Source organism: Felis catus, chromosome B4, assembly GCF_018350175.1.
Source record: "Felis catus isolate Fca126 chromosome B4, F.catus_Fca126_mat1.0, whole genome shotgun sequence".
In the NCBI taxonomy this organism is placed as follows: domain Eukaryota; kingdom Metazoa; phylum Chordata; class Mammalia; order Carnivora; family Felidae; genus Felis; species Felis catus.
In genome coordinates, this window is record NC_058374.1 from 60,078,627 (window position 1) to 60,101,495 (window position 22,869).

At 40.2% G+C, this 22,869-nt stretch overlaps 1 protein-coding gene across 5 annotated transcripts in view; it reads right to left on the reverse strand.

The window, feature by feature from the left end:
- Positions 1 to 14,213, reverse strand: part of ITPR2 (inositol 1,4,5-trisphosphate receptor type 2) — a 489,277-nt gene extending 475,064 nt beyond the window's left edge. For 4 of the 5 annotated variants that reach the window (XM_045061584.1, XM_019834732.3, XM_019834731.3 and 1 more), the window contains exon 1: positions 13,723 to 14,212. In XM_045061584.1, coding sequence (XP_044917519.1) covers positions 13,723 to 13,814 — 92 coding nt within the window. In that variant the 5' untranslated portion in view covers positions 13,815 to 14,212. Of the gene's footprint in view, positions 1 to 13,722 lie in introns of all 5 variants that reach the window. The other variant, XR_006600593.1, reaches the window with a different exon arrangement.
- Between the last annotated feature and the right edge of the window lie 8,656 nt (positions 14,214 to 22,869).

Below are 22,869 nucleotides of genomic sequence, written 5' to 3' on the forward strand. Positions count from 1 at the left end.
GAGCCTAGGACTCTTGATCTCAGGTTGGTGAGTTCAAGCTCCACATCGGGTGTGGAGCCTACTTAAATTAAGAATTTAAAAATAATAAATAAATAAATAAATAAATAAATAAACAAACAAATAAAATGTAACAAGACTTGAAAATTCTAGTCAAGGAAGACATATATATATATATATATATGCCATATATATATGCCATATATATATGCCAAGCAATTCTAAGGTTATTACTAATGTTGGTACACTTCAGGTGTTCCCATTACATCAAAAAGATAGCAGGCATCAAATCACTAATAAAAGATAAATGTAGGTGCTTGCAATTTAGTGACGTGCATTATCAAAGTAAGGAAGAAAAAAAAGCCAAAACCAAAATAAATAATAGATAAGGCATCGTGCCTTTGAACAGCCTACTAAACAAACACCAGCTTAAATTGTTTTACTGCAAAATTTTATAAACATAATACAGCAGAACTTTCAACATCGATGCACTCTGAAGTCAACCAAGCTTCCAAAAGGAGACTCATGTTGATTTTTTGAATATTTATGGTTTCTACCCTATTTAATTTAGGCGCCTCATGCTAAGGGTTTGATTCTTACTAAGTGTTCCACATATGTTAATTGCCATTAATCTTATCACAATAGGATAAACTAGGCAATAATCCCACTCTACAGATAAAGAAATTGAGGTTTCAGGTGTTAAGTCCTTCTTAAGGTAATACCAAGAGGTACAGTGTGATTTGAAACCAGGTTTGTCTGAATCAAACACAAAATTTCCTGAGTACCTACTATCCGACAAATACTGTGTGAAGCATTAGGAACATGATTGTGAACAAAACCAGACATGGTCTCTGCCCTTACAGAGTAACCTTAAGTAAAATTAAAACTATAGCTGTGATAAACTCTCTGAAGGAAAAAAGAAAAAAAAAAGTATGGTGCTGTACGAGCATATAGAAAGGGAACTCACACAGTCTGGGAGATCAGGAAAAGTTTACTGCAGAAGGGTCACTGAGCTGAAATCTGAATAATGAATAGGTATAAATTAGGTGAAAGGCATGGGGTTAAGTGAGGAAACCTACCAGACAGAGAAGAAAATGTGTGAAAAGGCCCTGTGGTAAGAGGAAGCTCAGAATGTTTGTGCACCTAAAAAAGGGGGAGGGGGAGGGAAGCGTTGTGCCTGAAGCAGAGAGCCAGCAGAGGAAAGCATAGAACAAGATGAGGCTTGGATCTCAGAGCCCCAAAAAGCGTGAGGTTGTGCTGGGCTTCATGACATTTTATCCAAACATAAGCAAATGAAACAGAAACTTCTTTCTATATGTTTCGTTTTTTTTTTTTTTAAGAAATTTCTAAATTTTTTTTTCAGTGTTTATTTATTTTTGAGAGACAGAGAGACACAGAGCACGAGCAGGGGGAGCAGGGGAAGGGCTGAGAGCAAGGGAAACACAATCCGAAGAAGGTTCCAGGCTCTCAGCTGTCAGCACAGAGCCAGACACAGGGCTCAACTCAACAAGGCTTGAGATCATTACCTGAGCTGAAGTCGGACGCCTAACTGACTGAGCCACCCAGCACCCCATGTGTTTCATTCTTAAAATAAAGCCTCAAAAGTCACAATGAATATTTTAATCTATGAAACTTTTTAGGTCTGGTAAGTGAAACACTAACCAGAGATACTGTCCCTTCAGTGATTCTATGATAAGCTACTTTTCATGCCCAGCACAGCTGCCTGGCTCAGGCTGCCTTACATACGACCCTGATTCTTCCCATGTCTACCATTTCCAACCTTATTCTATTCTTGCTCTTTACCACTGTCTGATCCCCCTACAGCAAAACCTGATCATTTCACTATCCTGCTTAAAAATCCTTCAATGGCTTCACATTACCTAATGGGGAATATGATCTGGCCTTTGTGTGCCTATCCGGTTTCATCATCTGTTAGAATATAGTCAAGCCAGGATTTGAGGATATCCAGAGAACAGGTTCATTTATAGATGCTCTATTATCACCATGATTCAAAATGGTTTCTTACCTGCTCATATTGCAATTAACTGAAGGCGGTGGGGTGGGGAGGAGGGCAATAAAAGCCTTCTTTAAAGGCCCGACCTCCAAGTATAGTCCATGACCACCCTGGCTGCAAGGGAGGCTGGGAAATGTGGTCTTTACTCTAGGCACCCACAAACTAAAATACTTCTGTTAGTATGGAAGAAAAGAAAATAGTATGGAAACCAATTTCACAATAAATTCTATTAAATAAATAAAAAGGAAGAAAGGAAAAATGAATTTGAGAGAATAACTAGCAGTCTCTGATATGGAAACTGAAATTAAAATGTATTTTGCTAAGTTAAATTGGTCTCAAACTAAATGATGCAGTTGGCATCAATTCTTTAGAGTTTATCATATTAATTATAATTCCATTTTGAAAAAAAAAAGTGCAATATGAATGTTGATCTACTCTTTAAAAAAATTGTTTTAATGTTTATTTATTTTTGAAGGAGAGAGAGGCAGAGCATGAGTGGGGAAGGAGCAGAGAGACTGACACAGAATCCGAAGCAGGCCCCAGGCTCTGAGCTGTCAGCACAGAGCCCGACACGGGGCTCAAACCCACAAACCGTGAGATCATGACCTGAGCTGAAGTCAGATGCTCAACTGACTGAGCCACCCAGGTGCCCCACACTCTTCAGAAAACTGTCATAGCATAACTTTATATGCCAAGGTAATTACTGCCTCTCAAAGGTCCTACATGACAATTTATCTAAACAATTCTTTATTCAGATTCTTCAATAATTAACAAAGTGTTATTATACTTGCAATTTGATAATATTTTTAAAAGCCTTTCTGAGAGATTCTTTAGCAGCTAAGACTGGAAATAAGCACTTGGTTTCACTCTAACAGATAACAATGACTTCATTTGTACTGATTGGGAAAGGAGGCTCATTCTTCACATGAATTTAGAATTAGAACTCAACTATTAAATCATGTCCTGCCAGGTAAATAGTGAAGAAAGGTAAATAGAGGCTCTATTTTCATTTGTTCTTAATCCTAGAAATGGATTAATTTGGTAAAGTTTTAAATAACTAACACTTTCATTGACAATGAGGCTTAATTTGATTTAAAAGTGTCATAATATTTACCATTCCTAGCCACAAGCATAGAGTCCTTAAAACAACAAAATTCCTTTCTTTACATTTCCTGCCTATTTTAACAAACCAGGTTTGAAATTACCCTCTTTGAAAACATGGTTGAAGCCAAAAATCTACTTGAAATGCAAATGTTTAAGTAGTTATGTCCCTGATATCAGCAATGACCTTGAACACTTTAGCCAAACACAAGTAGCTAGTCCTTAAATCATTAACTTCTTTTGGATCCCTAATGTAACTGTGTTGATGCTTTGTATAATATATTTTTTAAGTCACTGTCTTTAATTGTGATTTAAAAGTGATGTACTTCCACTGAATTAATGTGGATGTTACAGAAATGAAGCAAAACTGATCATGTTTTGTATCTTTCATCTCAAATGTACTTTTCTAAAAATATTACATTTTAAACACCTATCATAGAAGATCACGGCACATTAGAACTAAAGGAAATAGAATGACATTATCTTACTTTTTAAATTTTCCAGACACTTATCCTTAAATTTCAAAAATAAAAATTACAAGTTGTCATTCTATTTTTCTTAAGTTCTATAAATTCTCCAACTATTCTCCGGTTTCATATTAGCAAACTATTCCCAACTAAACTTTTTTTGCCAAAATGTCTCCCTGGATATATCATATACTATCCACAAAGAGAAAGAGATGACAAATTCACCCTTTGCACACATTAAAAACAAAATCGAACTTTCTGAAATATCAACTTTTCTTTCATGTGGCTATTAAACAAGGCTATACACATTACTTTTTCTAGACTATAGGATTTATCACATGTTGGGCTAGGTAGGTGCAGAGATATGACCCAAGAGATTATTGAACTACCTATTATACTGAGGTTTAATGGCACCATAAAACTAATGGCAACTTTCATGTGTTTCAAAAGAATTACCTATATAGATTCTCAAAACATTTAATAAGAACAATTATATTGATTTCTTTCCGGAGAAGGACTGATGTTAACAGCTACTTAGAGATTTGACAATACATATATTCTCTTTTTTTATTATTCTAGAGAGAGTGTGCACACAAGCGGCTTGGGACGAGGAAGGAGGGGTGGAGAGAGGAAACAGAGAGAGAAGGAGAGAGAATCTTAAGAAGGGTCCACACTCAGCACGGAGCCTGATGCAGTCTCAATCCCACAACACTGAGATCATGACCTGAGCCCAATTCATGAGTCAGATGCCTGACCAGCTGAACCACCCAGGTGCCCTGAGAATATATATATTCTAATTCAATAAATATTTATTGAGCCAAGCACTTGAGATACTCATTGACAAAACAAAAAGATCCCCGCCTTCAAAGAGTTCATAGACAGATGATAAAAAATGGGTACATTAAATAGTAAATTATATTGTATATAATAAGATAGTAGGGGGGTAAAAGGGTAGAGCAAGATAAGAATAGGAAAGGCTGAGGCAAAATGTGAAAGAGGTTACCATATGACCCCCCAATTCCATTGTTAGATACATACCCAAAAGAACTAAAAATATATATCCACACAAAATATATATATATATATATATATATATATATATCCACACAAAAACCTGTGCATGAATATTCATGGCAGCATCATTCATAACAATTAAAAAGTGGAACCAACCCCAAATAACCATCAACGGATGAAGAGAGAAACACACATGCTAAATCCTTCCAATAGGATATTATTTGGTGATAAAATGGAACGGAGTACTGGTACATGCTACAATATGGATGATGCTTGAAGACATTATAGTTAGTAAAATAAGCCCAGACACAAAAGGACAAATATTGTATGATTCCATTTATGTGAGGCACCTGGAATAGGTAAATTCATAGAGACAGGAAGTAGAGTAGGAGTCACAGAGGGGAAGCGGGGAAAGTGATTATCTAAAGAGTACAGACTTTCTGTCTGGGATGATGAAAAATCTGAAAATGGATAGTGGTGATGGCTGCACAACATTGTAAATATGATTAACGCCACTGAATTTTATACTTAAAATGGTTAAGATGGCAAGTTTTATGTTATATGTATTTTACCACAATTTATTTAGAAAGGCACTTAGGAAGTTACTATTTACCTACAAAGTAGTGATCTAAGCTCACAATCCCCTTAGCTCTCTCCCCATACCACACTGCCCAGAAGCCAGCAGAAATCAGACACCTCTGCTCAGTGATTTCTGTGATAATCAAACCTGGCATTGTTCATGCACCTTAATGAATAATCTGAGTGGAGACAAACTCCATCACTCAACATTCTGAAATTTAAGAAGATGCAAAGTATAGGAATTGCTGGTGGATCCAGGTCATGTAAACAGAGAACCCAGAGAGAAGTTTCTGCTATTAAGATTCCCACAGCAGCCCTGGGTTTTTGCCTGTCTTACTGCTCAGTTGTTGAGCTCATCATTCAATTTCTTGGAGCTCCTCCAGTATCCTTATAATTAACATTTCCTTCTTTGCTTAAGCTAGCCAGAGATGGTTTCTGTTCCTCACAAACAAAAGAACCTTACTTCTAATATAATATAGACTTTTGATTCCTAAGCTTTATCCATGTGGGAAAATAATATGCAAGTATCTTTTGCTTTCCAAATCTTTTGGGCCTTTGAGATCAGATCATAAGAATGAGAATAGCAAAGGATACCGATAGATTCTTTTCAAGAGGATCCAAGACAATTCAATACAAGGTTTGTAAATAATTTAACTAAATGTGAGTTGGAACATGAATTGGAGATCACTTTAGGCTCAGAAATGTGTACAAAAACAGGTCTCCTCCCCACCCCACTATTGGAAAGTAGAGCATTCCTATGAAAGCTTTTGCAAGCCAAAATGGCAGAAAACAAAGAAGCAATTACCATGACATAAAAGCAAAAATTCTCTTTGGATTTCTTTCAATTAATGAAAATTAGGTATTAATGTAGGTCGTTTGTAAAGCAAAATGGCATAAAGTAAACTTTCAAATAGCAGGAAAAACCTGCAATACACTTTGATTTGCCAGTAGAAAAGTCAATCAACGACTTTATGGTCCAGTTTTATTTTTTTGTTTCTGTCGGTTCTGTTTGTGCTCTATTTAGCTCTGATGATCCATGTAATTCCCTACATAATTTGATGAATCCTCTTTTCAATAACATGTGGAGAGTAGCAGTGTCTGCCTTTAGTGATTGTTTCAAAATTAGTCACTACCACAAGGTCTTAGAGGGCTAGATATCCAGGAAATTACTTAATTAAAAACTTCAGTTTTCTCTAGGACTCTGTTGAGGAATTGTTTTGGGTAACTAATATATAATAAATGTCTAGCATTTTGTAATTTTCACAAAGAAATTTTTATGAGGATATTTTAATAGGAGATCAAACATCTTACTAATAGAATCTCAATAACACATTTGAATTCTAAGAATTTAGACATGTATTCAGAGTATGCTTTGCTCACTTCCTAAGCCTTTCCCCACATTCATGGTTATCTATAAATGCATCAGAAAAAAAAGAGGGCTTCATACCTACCAGAAAGGTATTCTATACCAAGTGTGAATGTGTGTGTGTGTGTGTGTGTGTGTGTGTGTATTGAACAGTCATAGGCAGTATGAAGCAAAAAAACAAAAAACAAAAAACAAAACTTTTTTTTCATCCCAAGAAATTTAGAACTATGTTAGATAAAAAGTTGTCCTTATTGCCTAAATTTCCAGGGATCTGTAAGACTCTAATTAGGTTCATGATTCCTGAAGAAAAACTATGAAACAGTGGGGACAAGGAAAAATAAGGGAAAAGGAGTAAATATATAATATCCTAAGAAGCTGGAAGCATTGTATAAATTCCCCCAAATAATTCCCAAGTTTCTTCTTTATAACATGCCCTCATTATCTCGGGTCTCAGTAAATTCAGTGTATGTGACAAAGATTGAGGGCAGTCTAAACAACTCAGAGGATCTGAGCCAAACTTAAACTTCTCATATTTGGAAATTAGCATAAAATATCTTCTTAGATCATGTCTTCTATCTTTTCATATCTCAAAAATATCCAATTGTTTGCTTCCTTTTTTGGAGCTATCAAAAATCGACAGTAAAATTTCACCAAGCCTCTTTTTAAATGAAGAAAAAAAAAACCATCAGAAATATATATCAAGGGGCACCTGGGTGGCTCAGTCAGTTAAGCATCCAACTCTTGATTTCGGCTCAGGCCATGATCCCAGGGTTGTGGGACTGAGCCCCGCGTCTGGCTCCACGCTCAGTGCGGAGCCTGCTTAAGATTCTCTCTCTCCGGCTGCCCCTCTCCCCCACCCGTGCCCTCTCTCTCTCTTTCTCTCTAAAATAAAAAAATAATATGTGCTCAAATTATGGGTACAGATTTGAGACAAATATCCATCCTAATGATCTTTCAAAGTTCAGCTTAAATACGACCTCCTCCTTGAAGCGCCCCCCCCCCACCGAGATCATACCAGCAAGAAGCAACAGAATCTTCTTCTGACTTCTTTACAATACTGTTTTTAATCATCTTTATGACATTTGAAAAGAATTGCCTTATGTTGTGGTTATTCAATATCAGTCTCACCTCCATCACTAAATAGTTACTACGCTGACTTCACAAACATTTATTAAACAGGAACTGTGTGAGGTGCTAAGCATACAAAGATTAAAATGACAGTTCTTTACCCTGTGGCATTTATAGCACTGAGAGCAAAGAAGGTGTCAAATACATATACTCTCTCATAGGTCTTAGCCAGCTTCTCAAAGGAATCCACAAACTACACAAGATCCAGCATATCTTCACACTGTATCCCAAGCACATAGTCGGGGCTCATTAAATATTTGTTGAGTGAATTAATGATTCCATCTGCAGCATGTTCCAGCATAAACCACCTCACAAGGAAAGTTACATGGACTTGATGCATGATGTAGACACATTTTCAATTTTATGATTAAACTTTTTTGTAAATAGCCTCATAATTTAATTTATTCCTATTCAGGGTTGGATTTCTGTGGGTGTGTGTTAGTATAAACTATAAAATAGCCATTGTTAACCAATGAGTGATTTGAATTTTGAGAGAGCTAATCATCCATTTCAAAGATACTTAAGAAAAATATTTCAATCATACCTACACAAAAAGAAATCCTTCACAAACTATCGCCTATAGAAGCTGACTCAGGAAATAAAAGTTTCATTGTGACTACTAAGATTATGAACATGAACAAGTCGGCCATGCTAAAGTGCTTACTTCTTACATGTATAAACAGACTTCTAAAATAAAACAAACTATTTATTTACTGTATAAGTTAAATCAATCATTCATAACTGCTCAGCATTACTGGTCAAACATTTTCCCATAATACATTGTAAAATACCAATAATAGCTAGGAACAAGTTGGGTTTACAGTAAACATAAGACCATCTATTTCAGTAGCATGCAGTTTCCTCGTCTGTAGTTTTCTTGCAGACCATGACCAGTACAATGCTTTATTTATGCTTTTTAAGATAAATACTGTCGACTAACAGTAATAAGAAACTGAAGACTCTTTCAAAACATCACTTTCACTTTGGCTAGCTTTCCCAACTGTATCAGTAATAGATGTTTAATTACAGAAACATGTATAGAACCTGGGAAACATAGGAGATACAAAAATGAAAATGGAAACCACCTATCCATTCACCATGTGGTGCCATAACTGCTAATATGCTGTTCTATTTTCTGTCACTATTTCCCATGTATGTTGTTTTGTATTTTTCAAGTAGAATTATGGTTTTCTGAAGGCATATATTGAAAACTTTCCAGTCTAAATCTGCATGGGAGTGGAAAGATAACCATAAAAAAAAAAAGGCATCAATACATTTGAAAAGCAGAGTTTTATCCATTGAATGAATGAATGAATGAATGATCATTAAAGTTACACTTCTCATTATAATCTGATGATCGGTTACCAAGATCCGGTGTTAAAAAAAAAGGAGTAAAATTCATTCTATTACTATGCCATAAATTTGTCATAGATGTCCACTGTTACTTCTTCTTCTATATTTGTATACGAAGACACACCCTCTGCCTGGAATTTCAGTTTTAAATTATGAGTCTATAGTATTCTGTCTATATTCTGTAAGTTACCCTTGTACCATCTGTACAAGGACAGTTCCAAGGGGACAATGTGATTATGAAATGTGTTACCTATGCAAAAAATAAAATAAAATAAAATAAAATAAAATGAAATAAAATAAGCTTCTGTTAAATCTAGAAAAAGATCAAGCAGTTGCCTGTGAGTTTCAGTCTATCAGAGCCAAGCCAGGCATTTGAGGAGGGATGGTTGTTTACCTGACCGAGCTATCCACAAAAGAGGGTCTAAAAGCTAAAAGAGAAGTCATTTATGGAATGACTTCTAAGTTTAAGAAACAGTCCACTTTAGCTTAAAATAGACTTTATGTTCACCACTTGAGAAACTGTCTTTGTACCTGAGCAGATTTCAAGTTCCATAACATGACACTACTAACCCTTAGATTTTCCAAAACAGCTAAGTTTTCAAGATTATACTGTCTTCTTCCTCTCCACTGAACATGCATGCAAATATTCAATGGATTTTTAGATGTTTTTTATCAAAATAGCATATGCCTCAACCAAAACAAAGCTAAGTTTATACAGCTAGTTACAGCAGGAAATACTGGCTGTTAACTTGGAAGGGTTCTGTTGGAAAGACTAAAGATAATCTGCAAATTATACTAAAATAGAAGTTGACTATAACCATGCCTTGCTTCATCTACTTGACTCTTTCTTCACTGATCAGTCCTAGTAAGGGAAAGAATCTTAAAACTGTAATAAGTGTAGCATAATTCAATGACAGAAGAAAAGATAGTAATAAACCAAATCTGCAAATATTTAAATACCAAAAACATTAAACAGAGAAAAAGATCAGGAAGGGAAAGTCAAGGGACTATAATTGGGAACAATAAAAGGTATGCATTTATAGTTTTATTCATCCGAGGAATTAAGGTAGAATTACAAACTGTGTGACACACCATCACCCTACCTAACGTCCATCATTGAACATGGAAACAAAGGTACTGAAAAGTTCACTGAATTGGCCAAAAATCAAGCAGCAAGTAAAGATAAGGGCCCCAGTTTTTTGTCACTCTGGTTAAGAGATTATTATGATGCTCTGTAGTCACGGCATCAATGAGTGTCATCTGATAGTTTGCTGAGACTTTAACTAGTGGGTGTTGACTCTTGGTAGATCCTGCGAAGAAACCTCAAGCCAAAAGCAGCAATCACTTATACATATATAGACACACACACACACACACACACTCATATGCACATGTGTCATTTACTAACCTTTCAACCATATGGAGAATAGACAATGAAGGAGTTAAATACCTTTTTACTGATTCTATCCCACCCACCCTGGAAGTCCTGCTATGCTCATTCCCACTGGATGGTACCTAATCACTGGTCAAGGTGATATTGACCTTGATATCATATTCAAGGTGATATCATATTCAGAAATATGAAGTGTCAGATGTGGCAATAACCAGGGAAGTGAGGCTCAGGATGAAGAAAATAGAAAAGGGAAGAAGGAACTATTACCACTGCATTTAAAATTGTACAGCAGGTCCCAAAATTCCCTCCCTTCCTTTAAAAAAAAAAAAAAAAAAAAAACTATAACCCTAAAATGTACCATTAGCCAGAAATTTGTTTATTTAAAATATATTCACCATCTTCATTCTACAGGATTTAAAGCAGTTTTCCTTAAATCAATATAAGTGTTTCTTAAATAGATGTTTAGATGAAAAATTAAGTTACAAAATACAAACTGGCCCCTTTTGCACCTACACAAGCTGGGAGAAAAATACCTCAGTCAGCAACAATTTGGGATTCAGAAACATCAGGTACGTACTGGTTAAAGGATAACTGGAGAAAAAAGAGGAAATGCAAATCTTTGCAACTGGGGCATTCTAATTTCTCACACTGAGAAATCAAACTTGGAAGCTCAGTCACAGAGCCTAAGAAAATTCCTCCCACATTTCCAGTAGGAAGTATCTCTAAGAGAAGCCTGCTAAACTCCTCGAGAATGAAAACTGATCGGTTTTTTAACAGAAAAATTCATTACCTTATTGCAAAACTTCCCCAAAGCAAAATGATAATAATGCATATCCTCCAAAACTTCCTTACACACTAAATGTTCAAATCAGACAAAATTTGTTTGCAGATGACTATCTTTACCAAGAATTACCTTGAAATGCTTATCCACTAAATTCTCATTAACTACTCTCTTAAGCTGAATTTGAAAAGCCATCATGCTATCGAAAGTGTCAAATGGATAAAGAGCTAAAACAGAAATCAGAAACTTTAAGCCAAATTTTTAGCTCCACAAGTTAGAGAAAAAGAATATCCAATCAAAGCACCAAGCTTCACCAAGGGCAGCTTTTCTGAAGATCCTTCCTCACCTCAGAATCGAGCTACACAGAGGTCTTGTCATATTAACCTCAACAAGACTCAATTTGTTAACAGAAAAATAATACTACACATGTTCTGTAGAAACGCAACTTTCAAAACACCAGCAAGAAATTTGGATACAAATAAATATTTTCACAAACATACACTACATTAAAGGTCGAGAGCTTTCTTTTTCTCAAGGCTTAAAGATTATGATATGTCGCCAAAGAAACACACACTCGGCTGGGAATCTGGAGACAGGGTTACAGTTCCAGCTTTTGGCATTAATATCCTCTGTTTCTTAGGTAAGTCACCTCATTTCTCTTCCCCTGAGTTCCCTGATCTCTATAATGAGCAGGACAGAGTCCACAACTGCTGAAGCAGCAGCTTCCTGATTTACCACCTATAACTCTTTATGTGTATAGATACATAAACACATACCTTTGCTGAATGAGACACTACAAACACATGGCCTTTTGTTTGTCTAGGCTTTATACTCTATTCCTAGTCCTTTTTTTTTTTTTATCATTTTGTCTACCAGTGTTAACTATTGTTCACAGGAACCAAGGTAGTGCTAATTACAATAGCTGACACATAAGTGCTTACTATGTGCCAGGTACTGTGCTAAGCACTTTACATATATTAACTCACTTCTTCCTCACCAAAGCCCTGTGAGGTAGAAACCATCATTCTTCCCAACTTTAGACATGAGGAAACTGAGATACAGAGCAATTTTGTAACTTGCCCATCCCACAGTCATAAGATTCACACATGGAGAAGCCAGGATTTGACCCTAAGCATTTTGGCCCTGGAGCCCTTCCTGCTCACCACCCAGAGAGTGAGTCTATGGTGGGGAAGGTGAAGTGCAACAGAGTTCATCTGCAAAATGGTGCTGGGGGCACAAAAATGTCCTTGTACTGTGAATTCTGTCAGGAACAAATGGTAGCTCATGAGTTACAAACCCAACATACACACTGGCCACTGATACTTTTTCTTACCCATTTCAGTTTCACGATTAACATTGACCTTAAAGGGAATCAATTATATCTACTTCCCTTCCTTCACCTACGGGGGAGATGCACAACACAAACTGTGTAAGTACTGGTGACTTCCACGACCTCGGTCGAGTAGGCACCCACTCCGTTATAATATGGCTCACAGTCACGGTCCAAGGACACTGCATGTTAAGTCATGTGCCCTAAAACCTAACAGTGACCGGCCAGGAGTGGAAACACCAGTTCTGCAGCCTGAAATCCTAAAGAGTGGGCAGTCTGAAGTACTGAGGCCGCAAGGTAATAAAAATAAAAAAAAAAAAAAAAAAAAAATGCGTGCGCATGAAAACACATTGCGGCGTGCATATTTAAACTGCTAACTGGTATTCACAATCAGGACAGAGAGAAAATACTAGTCATCAAGGAAGTCCTATTTAACCAACTAGCACATGTTATGTTTATATAGTATTTCCCCCATTCATAAGTCAGCTCGAATCTCAAGAGCCCTGCACTTGGCTGAGTTCCAGGAGAAGTTCAGGATTTTAGTGGGCCAAGGCCCGGGACAGGAGAAAAGCAGGTCTGCGTTCTAGAACCAGGAGGCCCTCAGAGACGTCTAAGGGTCACAGAGCTGCAGTCATCATCCCTGGGCTACCCCTGACAGCAAGTCCCGGTTTGGCAAAGCCGAAAGGAAATTACTTCAGAGAAGACGAGACGGTGAGCAACCCCCCAGGGGCAAAGCCACACTTTGGCTCACCACGTCGCCTGAGTTTCATGTCCAAGGCCACGGACTTTTATCGACTGCCCTGAGAGACAAGGGTTTGGGGGTGGTCGCTCGCCAAGACCGGGAGAGGTGCAGGATTGTTCTACCTTTTCGGGAAAACAAACACGTTAAACGAAAACAACCCTTGGAGAAGCTAGGGAAGACTTCTTCGCAGGGCCTGTCTCGGGGCTTTTGAATCACTTCCTCCTTTTTTGATGCGTCTCTGAGCTTGAGATTACGAAGTTGCTGAGAAAGTCTTGCCTCTCCGGGCAGCTTCCTGCGAGCGAGCCGAGCGCCCGGCGCTGTCCGCGGGCGCACAGACCCAGCCGCGCGGCCCGGCCACCCCCCGGGCGGGAGCAGGGGGACGCGGCGGCGCGAGCAGGGGCGGGGATGGTTCAGGAGAGAGAGCGCGGGCGCTGCGCAGCCCGCGTCCCCGGCTTACCCCAGGGTGCTGATGAAGCCGTTGACCGAGCCCTCCGCGTACAGGGACACGATGTCCCCTATGTAGAGGAAGCTGGACATTTTATCAGACATGCTGCTTCATGCTCCAAAGTAGACGTCCCTCCTCTTCCCTGCGCCCTCGCCGCCCTCTCCGGGGAGCCGCCGCGGCAGAGGCGGAACGGAGCGCACAGCTGCAGCGCCGACAGCGGCAGCGAAGGGCACGGCCTGAGTGACCGAGTGTCGTGGCTCAGCCCTGCCCCCGCGCCGGGGAAGCCGGCCCGGAGCGAAGCCGCTGCGGCGGACGCCCCGAGACGTGCGCAGCCCTGGGGGTCGGAGGGGCCCGAGAGCCGCAGCCGCCGCTTTCCCGGCAGGTTTCCTGTTCCTTTCAGAACTTTTCTCTCCAACACCTCTGCTCCTCCTCCCGCCTCCTCCGCTCCCCCGCTCCGGGTCCCCTCCTCGTTCTGCGCCCCACCGCGGCCGTCCCCGTCGCCCTGCAGAAGCTGGTGGTGGCTGAGCCCCTCGGTCCCCTTGGGGGAATTTTTGGACCAGGTGGCGATGCCCATTGGGCTGAGGGGAGGAGAGGAGCCCGGGGAAAGGAGGTGGAAGGCCAATCAGCGAGCTGCGGCCGGGGGCGGAGCTGGAATGGGGCGGGGCGACTCTGGGGAGGCCGGGCCACCCGGGAAGCGGCGCGCTGCGGTGAGCCTCTGGCGCTAGCGGGGCGGCGGGGGCCCCCAGAGCGAGGAAAAGGGAGGTTTATAGCCGCCCTGGAGCTTATGGGCCGGGGGTGCGACAGTCCCCTCCCGGGAAAGTGCATGATGGTGGGGCCAAGACGTTTTCCCTGGGCTTTTAAGGGAGCAGGGAGGGTGAGAATTGGCCTGACCGGCGCGGGGGTCGCGCGCGGTGGAGTGAGCCTGCTAAACGCCAGGAGATGAAAAGGTGGAGCCGGGGTCGGGTCGGTGGGGTGGGGGAGGGTAATTTGCCGACGTAGGGAGAAGAAGGTGAAGTGGGGGGTGGAGGGTGTGGAATAGAAATAGAAAATAAATACATAATAAAATAAAGAGAGGAAAGAGAAGGAGAAGGAAGGAAGGAAGCAGGGAAGGAGGAAAGGGAAGGATGGAAGGAGGGACGGGAGGCTCTGTCTCTATTTGGAGTATGTAGTTTGGGTTTTTGTCTCAGGTATACGGAGTTAGTGAAACCTGACCTGTCAGCTGATGTCCAGGTGGGTGCGAACTTCAATGGACGTAAACATCACTTGAGGAGCCAGCAGTTTTTGTGGCCAACCTGTGGAGGTGAACCTTCTCTTAAGTCTCCAAGCCACGCCTCCTGCACTTCCTTAACCCCAACCCAAGGTTTAACCTTCCACCTCGGGAGCCCACCGTCACCATCTCCCAGACGACGTCTGCTGACCCTTAAAGCTCCAGCGGTGACAAATGAAAGTGGTGTCAGGACGCCTTTCCACTCCTCTGTTGTGTTTGTACCCCCTCATCATATCATTTTAGAAGCCTTTTGCTCTATTTTTCTGGGAGACCTGGAGAAGGCAAACTCGTTTAGGACACTAGCAACCCAATCAAAGAATTGCGACCCGAGGAATCTTCACGGAGCCGGGTTTACAGAAAGGCAGAGGAGCTCAGGACATGCAGAGTGGTGTATTTCAAACTGTGCAACTGACCAAAGCTTAAATTATAGGTCAGAGATGTCTTACAATTCATAGATGGTTTTGGTTGAGACTTACGGTCATACAATGGAATATGAAAGAAAAATAAGCTTAATGTTCAAATATGTGTGTTTAGAAAGCCTGCAGGAAAGAAGACAATAGAGTGTTAGACCCAGAATCCAGGAAATGCTAGCACAAGGCCTGTAAGTGTTGAGATAAACTGGACCCAGTCATTGTCCTACCATGCAGCTGACAGATCTCTTTACGTCTGCGTTCTCCTTTGGAAAGGGGTACTTAGCAACTTAGAAATGCCTCCTATATGATAGAAATCCTCCTCTGTCTACACAAATGATGTTACTGTTTGGGGCCTCCAAGGCATTAAACATGAACTATTAAAAGAAACAGAGGTTTCTGTTTATCCAGGGGATTTGTATATGACACCCTATCTATCACTCTCTATGTTGCACAGCCCTCTGCCATACATTTAATGGATGTTCAATTATTGGTCAAAGTCACAAATGTTTTTCCTTGGATTTTGGAACCTTCAAACACTCCTAGTGCAAATGTAAAATGGCACAACACTTTGAAAAACAGTTTAGGACTTCCTCAAAAAGTTGAACACAGAGTTTCTATTTAACCCAACATTTCCATCTCTAAGTATATATCCAAGAGAAATGAAAACTTATATGTACACAAAACCTTTACCCAAATACTCATAGTGGTTTTATTCATAAACCCCCAAAGAGGAAATTTCCCAAATGACCGTCAACCGATGAGTAGATAAACACAAGGGAACATTATTTGGCCATGAAAAGGAATGAAGTAGTGATTTATGCTACAACATAAATGAACCTCAAGAAGATTTTGCTAAGTGAAAAAAACCAGACATTGGGATCATATATTATTCTGTTTATACAAAATGTCCAGAGTACACAAATCTGTGGAGATAAAAAGTAGGTTAGTGGTTACCTAGGGCTTGGAGTAGGTAAGTAAAGGGCACAGGATTTCTTTTTGGGGAGATGAAAATGTTCTAAAATAGATTGTGGTGATGGTTGCACAACTATCTGACTATTAAAACCTATTGAATTGTGCACTTTAAATGGGTGAGTTGTGGTATATGAATTATATCTCAATAAAGCTGTTACAAAAGTCAGTGGAAAAAAATGTCGCAGGTTGGGGGGACGGAGAGGAAAACCAGATAAGTTTAAAAGAGACTCACTGAAAAATCATTCTTCACACCTACACTTGTGTTCAGTGTTTCTTTTCTTTAACTTGATCTTGTCCTCTTGGTCCCACCAGACACCTACTTTGGGCAAGGGTATCCTCATATCTAACTGCCCGGACTGGAAAAAAGTTGTCAGCGTATGACTTAAAAGAATTCAGTGAAACCCCAGGTAGGGTAAAACACATTACTTAATTCCTTACTACCATCTGACTATGCAAAGTAAAAAATGTCCAGCTTCAAATAGAAATCACCTTTTTCTTTTCTTTTGTTTAAAGTAAACTCTACCCCCAATGTGGGACTGGAACTCCCCACCAGAGATCAGGAGTTGCATGCTGTACTGACTGAGCCAGCGAGGCACCCGTAGAAATCACCTTTTTCATCAAATGGCTTCACCAACCTCTTTAGAATCCAGGTACCAAGTCTTATTCCTTTCTCTACCTCTTTCTTCCTCTTCCATTATCTCAAATACATTTTCTTTTTATCTTGCCCCCATCCTTGCTCACCATCCTCATGGCAAGCCAGCACTCTCTCTTTACAAAGTTGATCTGATCAAAACTTTTCACACTTACAATGACACCCCATTGTCTACATAAAGATTTTCAAAGACCCTAACCCTACTGGAGTGAATATTAGATGTCATGAACATCAGTCCATGTAAATGGATCACCTGTGCTGAGAATACGAGACACTTCACCATGTCCTAGCATTCTGGGTAGTGTATGATCTGGTCTCCTTTGTTTCTACTCTTCCACTCCTGATGTCCTCATGGAAAGCTAGATTCCCCACATACAAGCTGACACTTTCAGTTCCATGTCTTTGAGTGTGATGTTCCCCTCTGTCAGAAATTCCTCTTCCTCCTTCCCTTCTCCCAGCTCTGCCTGTTCAAGCTCTACCTCCCCAGTGAAACTTCCCAGATACTGCCAAGGTCAAGTTCTTGCTCTTCATGAATTCCCATAGCCAGGCCACCCTGCCCATAACATTTGTGGGCCTCCGGGGCAAGAGTAATTGGAGACCCTTGCAACATAGTCTAAACATTAAAAGTTGCAATTTAAGGTAATAAACTGTTACAGGTGGTACAGGGAGAATTGGCCCACATTTCCAAGTCTTCCCACCGATAGTCCCTACAGGTAGTCATTCCTTGGCCACTCCTTGGGCCACCCCAGCACACCCCAGATGTGCAGTCTACACTTGGGAAGATCGATAAGGGCTGGGATGTCAGATACCCAGAACATATTCTAAAAGTGGGAGGAATCTCAGGCTGCTGGTGGGCATGTCTCTTTGGTCCAGAATAGGGCCTTCTAGAACTCAGAGCTCAGGGCAGGAGTCTAAGGTCACATCCTTTTTAAGGTACCATTCAACACTTTCCACCTTGCCTTCTTGTTATTTCCATACACTTGAGCCTTACCAAACTAGAAGCATCTTGAGAATGAGATCAGTGTCTAATTCATGCTTTAGCCTTTATGGGGCTTAGCAGTCCTCATTTAGAGGTTCAATAAATAGTAGATACATAAATGTAGCAATAAATAATTGATGTGGAATTTTCGTAATGCTTAAGTATTTGTATTACCCCTGATAGGATCAATAGTAGATGTCACAAACATCAATTCAGCCAAATGGCATTCAAAGAGTCTCCTGTGCTAAGACTGTGAATCACTTTAGCAAAGGCCCGTCATCACTGCCCTAAAAAATCTATAGGAGAGGTCATAAAGAGAGCATAGTATAATATTTAAAATGTTTACTCCCAAAAGATTGATTGTATTAAAAAATAAGTGTCCAGTATAATGTTCTTCCATCAGAGATCTTTTCAGGGTGATTTATATTCACTCTTCACTTGGATATCCTCAGTTCAAGACTAGAAGTGAAAGGGATTATTATCCGTGATCCATCAACTGAGTCTTTCATGAGTAGCTTTCTTCATTCCCCTGTCTTGTACTAAATATAATTATTTTTAATTTTTTTAAATGTTTATTTATTTTTGAGAGGGATTGAGAGAGAAAGAGAGAGAGAGAGGCAGGGAGAGAGAGATGGAGACACAGAATCTGAAGCAGGCTCTAGGCTCAGAGCTGTCAGCAAAGAGCTCCATGCAGGGCTCAAACTCACATATTCCAAGATCATGACCTGAGCCAAAGTTGGACACTTAACCTACTGAGCCACTCAGGCGCCCCTAAATATAATTTTTAATATGTAACCGTTTATTGAGCAGTCACCTCAATGAGGTACAAATAAAATATTGGTTTTTAAATAACTCCCTTGCAACAATCAAATCTATATGTTCTATTCCTTAATGATATTTCAAGGACAGTCCTTGGATTTAGTTATTTTCAGTTATTAAACATTACACACATACCCCACTCCAGATCAGTTTAAAATGTTGGTCTCATCTCTTCCAGACTTCCTTAGATAAATGAGGCAGCCATTAATTCCTTTACTCCTGTCCGTGCATTGGAGCTCCTTCCCTGTTGGGATAGTGAAGCAGGATCAGGATGAAATGGGCAAACATATCATTCTGACCTGTGTGTGTGATCTCAGATCCTCTTGACTATTGTTTGTCTGGTCAACACTGACTGGTTGCACTTAAGTAGGTGTCAAATGTTAGCTCTCTGTTGGGCACATGAGTGATGTTTTTAGTAGCTCTGAAGGATTTCTGCAGTGCACACTTCTTTGAAGTGGGAGTGCTGTCCCTGGCCTGACTTCTTGCAAACCCCCTTAGCTCCATCACTGACAGTATACCCAAAGGGAGACCACACTCTTGGGTGGAATTCTAGCAAGTGTGGCCTCCTTTTGACCAGGGGAGATTCAGGCAGGGTCTGCCTTATGGTTGTACGAGCTGTGCTGTAGCACGTTGTCCAGTACTTAGAAGGGTCCCATGCTTGGTTTGATGTTTTGCTGGCACCATCTTGAAATTCTTATTTTTGAACAAGAGGTTCCACGTTTTCTTTGGCACTGGGCCCTGCCAGCCCCAGACTCAGGCAGGCATCCTTACTGCACCAGAGTGGCCATATAAGATGCTCCACTGCCCCCCACCATCCCATCAATTTTTCCCATTTCTCTCCAATCCCCTTTCCTTTTTCAGACAGATCAACAAGTCTGACATACCAAGTACCAAGCTGCCTCCAATTAGGAGATTCAAGGTCAGAGCTCCTTGTCTCATGAGTACTACCACTCCTTACACGTTCCCTTCCAAAATATCCTCCACGGAGACAAGAAAAAAGCTCTATGACCCCTCACTACCTCACTAAGCTGAACATGGGCAACTCTTCCAGCTCACCATAATCAATTATATTTTCTATGGAGAATCTATGGATTTGTTCTCTAATAAATATAAATTAGGCATTTATACTTCCTGCTGGGAAATTTGGGGCTAAAAAATGCTTGTGTACTTGAGATCTCCAGATATAAGCTGGAAAACGATAGTGGATGGTATTGGGGAGAATATAGAAAGAGAATCTCATAACTATCCTCACCCACTGTTGTGAGCTAGATCCTGTGGTCACCATCCAAATATCCATCACCTTTCTCCCATGTCCAACAGCCTGAATTAACACCACACCCCAATTCCAAACATGGTTCCTGAGTAGTCTAAACCAGTGTTTCTCAAACTTTAGTGTGTATAACCATCCGGAGAGTTAAAACACAGATCCCTGGGCCTCATCCCCAGAGATTCTGATTTAGCAGGTCTGGGGTGGAGCTTACTAGCATTTCTGAAAGGGGAACTGTATGTGGCCACAGGTAGGAGGCAAGGTTGAAACAAGCATTCACTAATGGGAGGCCTTGCTGAAAAAATGTCTTATTTTTCTTTCTTTTTTTTTTTTTAATGTTTATTATTTTTGAGAGAGAGAGAGGAAGTGAGCTGGGAGGGGCAGAGAGAGAGGGGAACAGAGGATCTGAAGCAGGCTCCATGCTGACAGCAGAGAGCCCAACGTGGGGCTCAAACCCACAAACTGTGAGATCACGACCCTGAGCCAAAGTCAGACACTCAACCAACTGAGCCACCCAGGAGCCCCTCATTTTTATTTCAAAAGAATCTCAAACACAGAAAAGTTACACGGAGAGTACACAACTTTGACCCCAAATCAGCATTTTTATAATTTGTCATGTCTGTTTATCATTGTCGTGCTCTACACACACACACACACACACACACACACACACACACACACACACACACAATTTATTTTCAGAATTATTTGAATGTAGGTTGAATACATCATACCCATGTACATCTTAATAATTCATGTATTTCTAAGAACAAAGAGATTCTCGGGGCGCCTGGGTGGCGCAGTCGGTTGGGCGTCCCACTTCAGCCAGGTCACGATCTCGCAGTCCGGGAGTTCGAGCCCCGCGTCGGGCTCTGGGCTGATGGCTCAGAGCCTGGAGCCTGTTTCCGATTCTGTGTCTCCCTCTCTCTCTGCCCCTCCCCCGTTCATGCTCTGTCTCTCTCTGTCCCAAAAATAAATAAACGTTGAAAAAAAAAATTAAAAAAAAAAAAAAAAGAACAAAGAGATTCTCTTACACACTAGTCCCCCCTTATACATTCCAAGACCCTCAGTGGATGCTTAAAGCCACAGATATTACCATACCCTATATATGCTATGTTTTTTCATATACATACATACATACCTATGATAAAGTTTAATTTATAAGTTAGGCACAGTGAGACATGAACAATGACTAATAATAAAAGACCAATTATAATAATATATTGTAATAAATTTATGTGAATATGGCATCTTTCTCACAAAATACCTTGTCATACCATACTTACACTTTTTCTTCTTGTGATGATGTGACATGACAAATGCCTATGTGATGAGATGAAGTGAGGTGAATGACATAGGCATAGTGACGTGGTGTCGGGCTACTGACCTTCTGATGATTTGTCAGGAAGACCATCTGCTTCTAAACTACAGTTGACCATGGGTAACTGAAATCATCATGGAAAATGAAACCAGGGATAAGGGGGGAACTACTGTATATTCAGATTACAACAATCAAGTTCAGAAAATGTAACATTGATCTAAAACTTTAATCTTTTACCCATATTCCAATGTATCCATTGTCCAAACGGTGTTCTTTAAAGCAGTTTGTTCCTCCGGCACAGAACCCCATTCGGGATCACATGTAGCATTTAGTTGTCAAATCTCCTTAGTCTCTTTTCATCTGTACCAATTCCTCAGCCATCCTTTGTCTTTAGTGACACTGCCATTTTTTAAGAATACAGGCCCTTTATTTGTAGGATATTCCTAAGTTTGGATTTGTCTTGCATCTCTTCATAATTAGATGAAGTTAAGCATTTTCAGTCAGAATACTATATAAGTGATGGTGTCTTCTTCCCCAGGTACCATCTGCCACCCTTGTGATGATATTAATTTTAACCACTGTCAAAGACAGTGTGTAGGATAGGAGTTTAGGAATAATCTCAAACCAGATCTCTTTTTAAGGTGTGGTTCATAAGAAACAATCTGTTAGCCTGGGAAAACTCTGGAAATGCAGGCCAATCTCAAAGCAGCAGCAAGTCTGATTTTCCTGCCAAGAATGCCGTCCAGCCCATCTCCTGACCCTTAACCTCTCTGTTTCCAAAGCTGGAGTGTGACATCAGTCTACTTTATTTCCCTACCTGCAGAGGCCAAACAGCAAGCTCCCCAAGTGGAGCCTTTGAAGTGCCTCCCACTAGACTAGATGTGAGTGTCAACCACCACCTTCTCCCCTCCACACCCAGGTCCTCTCCCATGCGCTGAGGTGGGGCAGGACAGAACACAGACACAACTCACTACAAGGCACTTGCCATCACAAAATTCTCTCTTATCTCCAACAGCTCAACTGTTTTGTATCTTTGGTCTGGGGGCAGGGTTTTTAAGCATTATAGCCCCAGTTTTCAAATATTTTCTTTTAAAATTTGCATCTTGGTCTCATTGTATTTTGATGCCTCCAATGAGACTCCCAAATTAGCATCCTATTAAACTTCCAACTTATTTGATAGGGTCATAGCTCTTAGAGGTATTTACACTACTTGCTGTTGAATTGCTCATGGCCTCGTTCCAATAACAAAGAAGAATGGAAATTTTAAAGAAAAATATATGGATATTTCAAATCTTGCCTACTTCAGTTTACAATGATTCTTCCTAAATATAATTTCATGCTTCCATCTATATATCAGGATAGCATTTATCAATCACTTCAAAGGATCTCATACCTCTATACCAAAATTTTTAAGAATGCAACATCACATAGAACTGATTTTAGTTTTAATTAGCCTTTTGCCAGTCTTT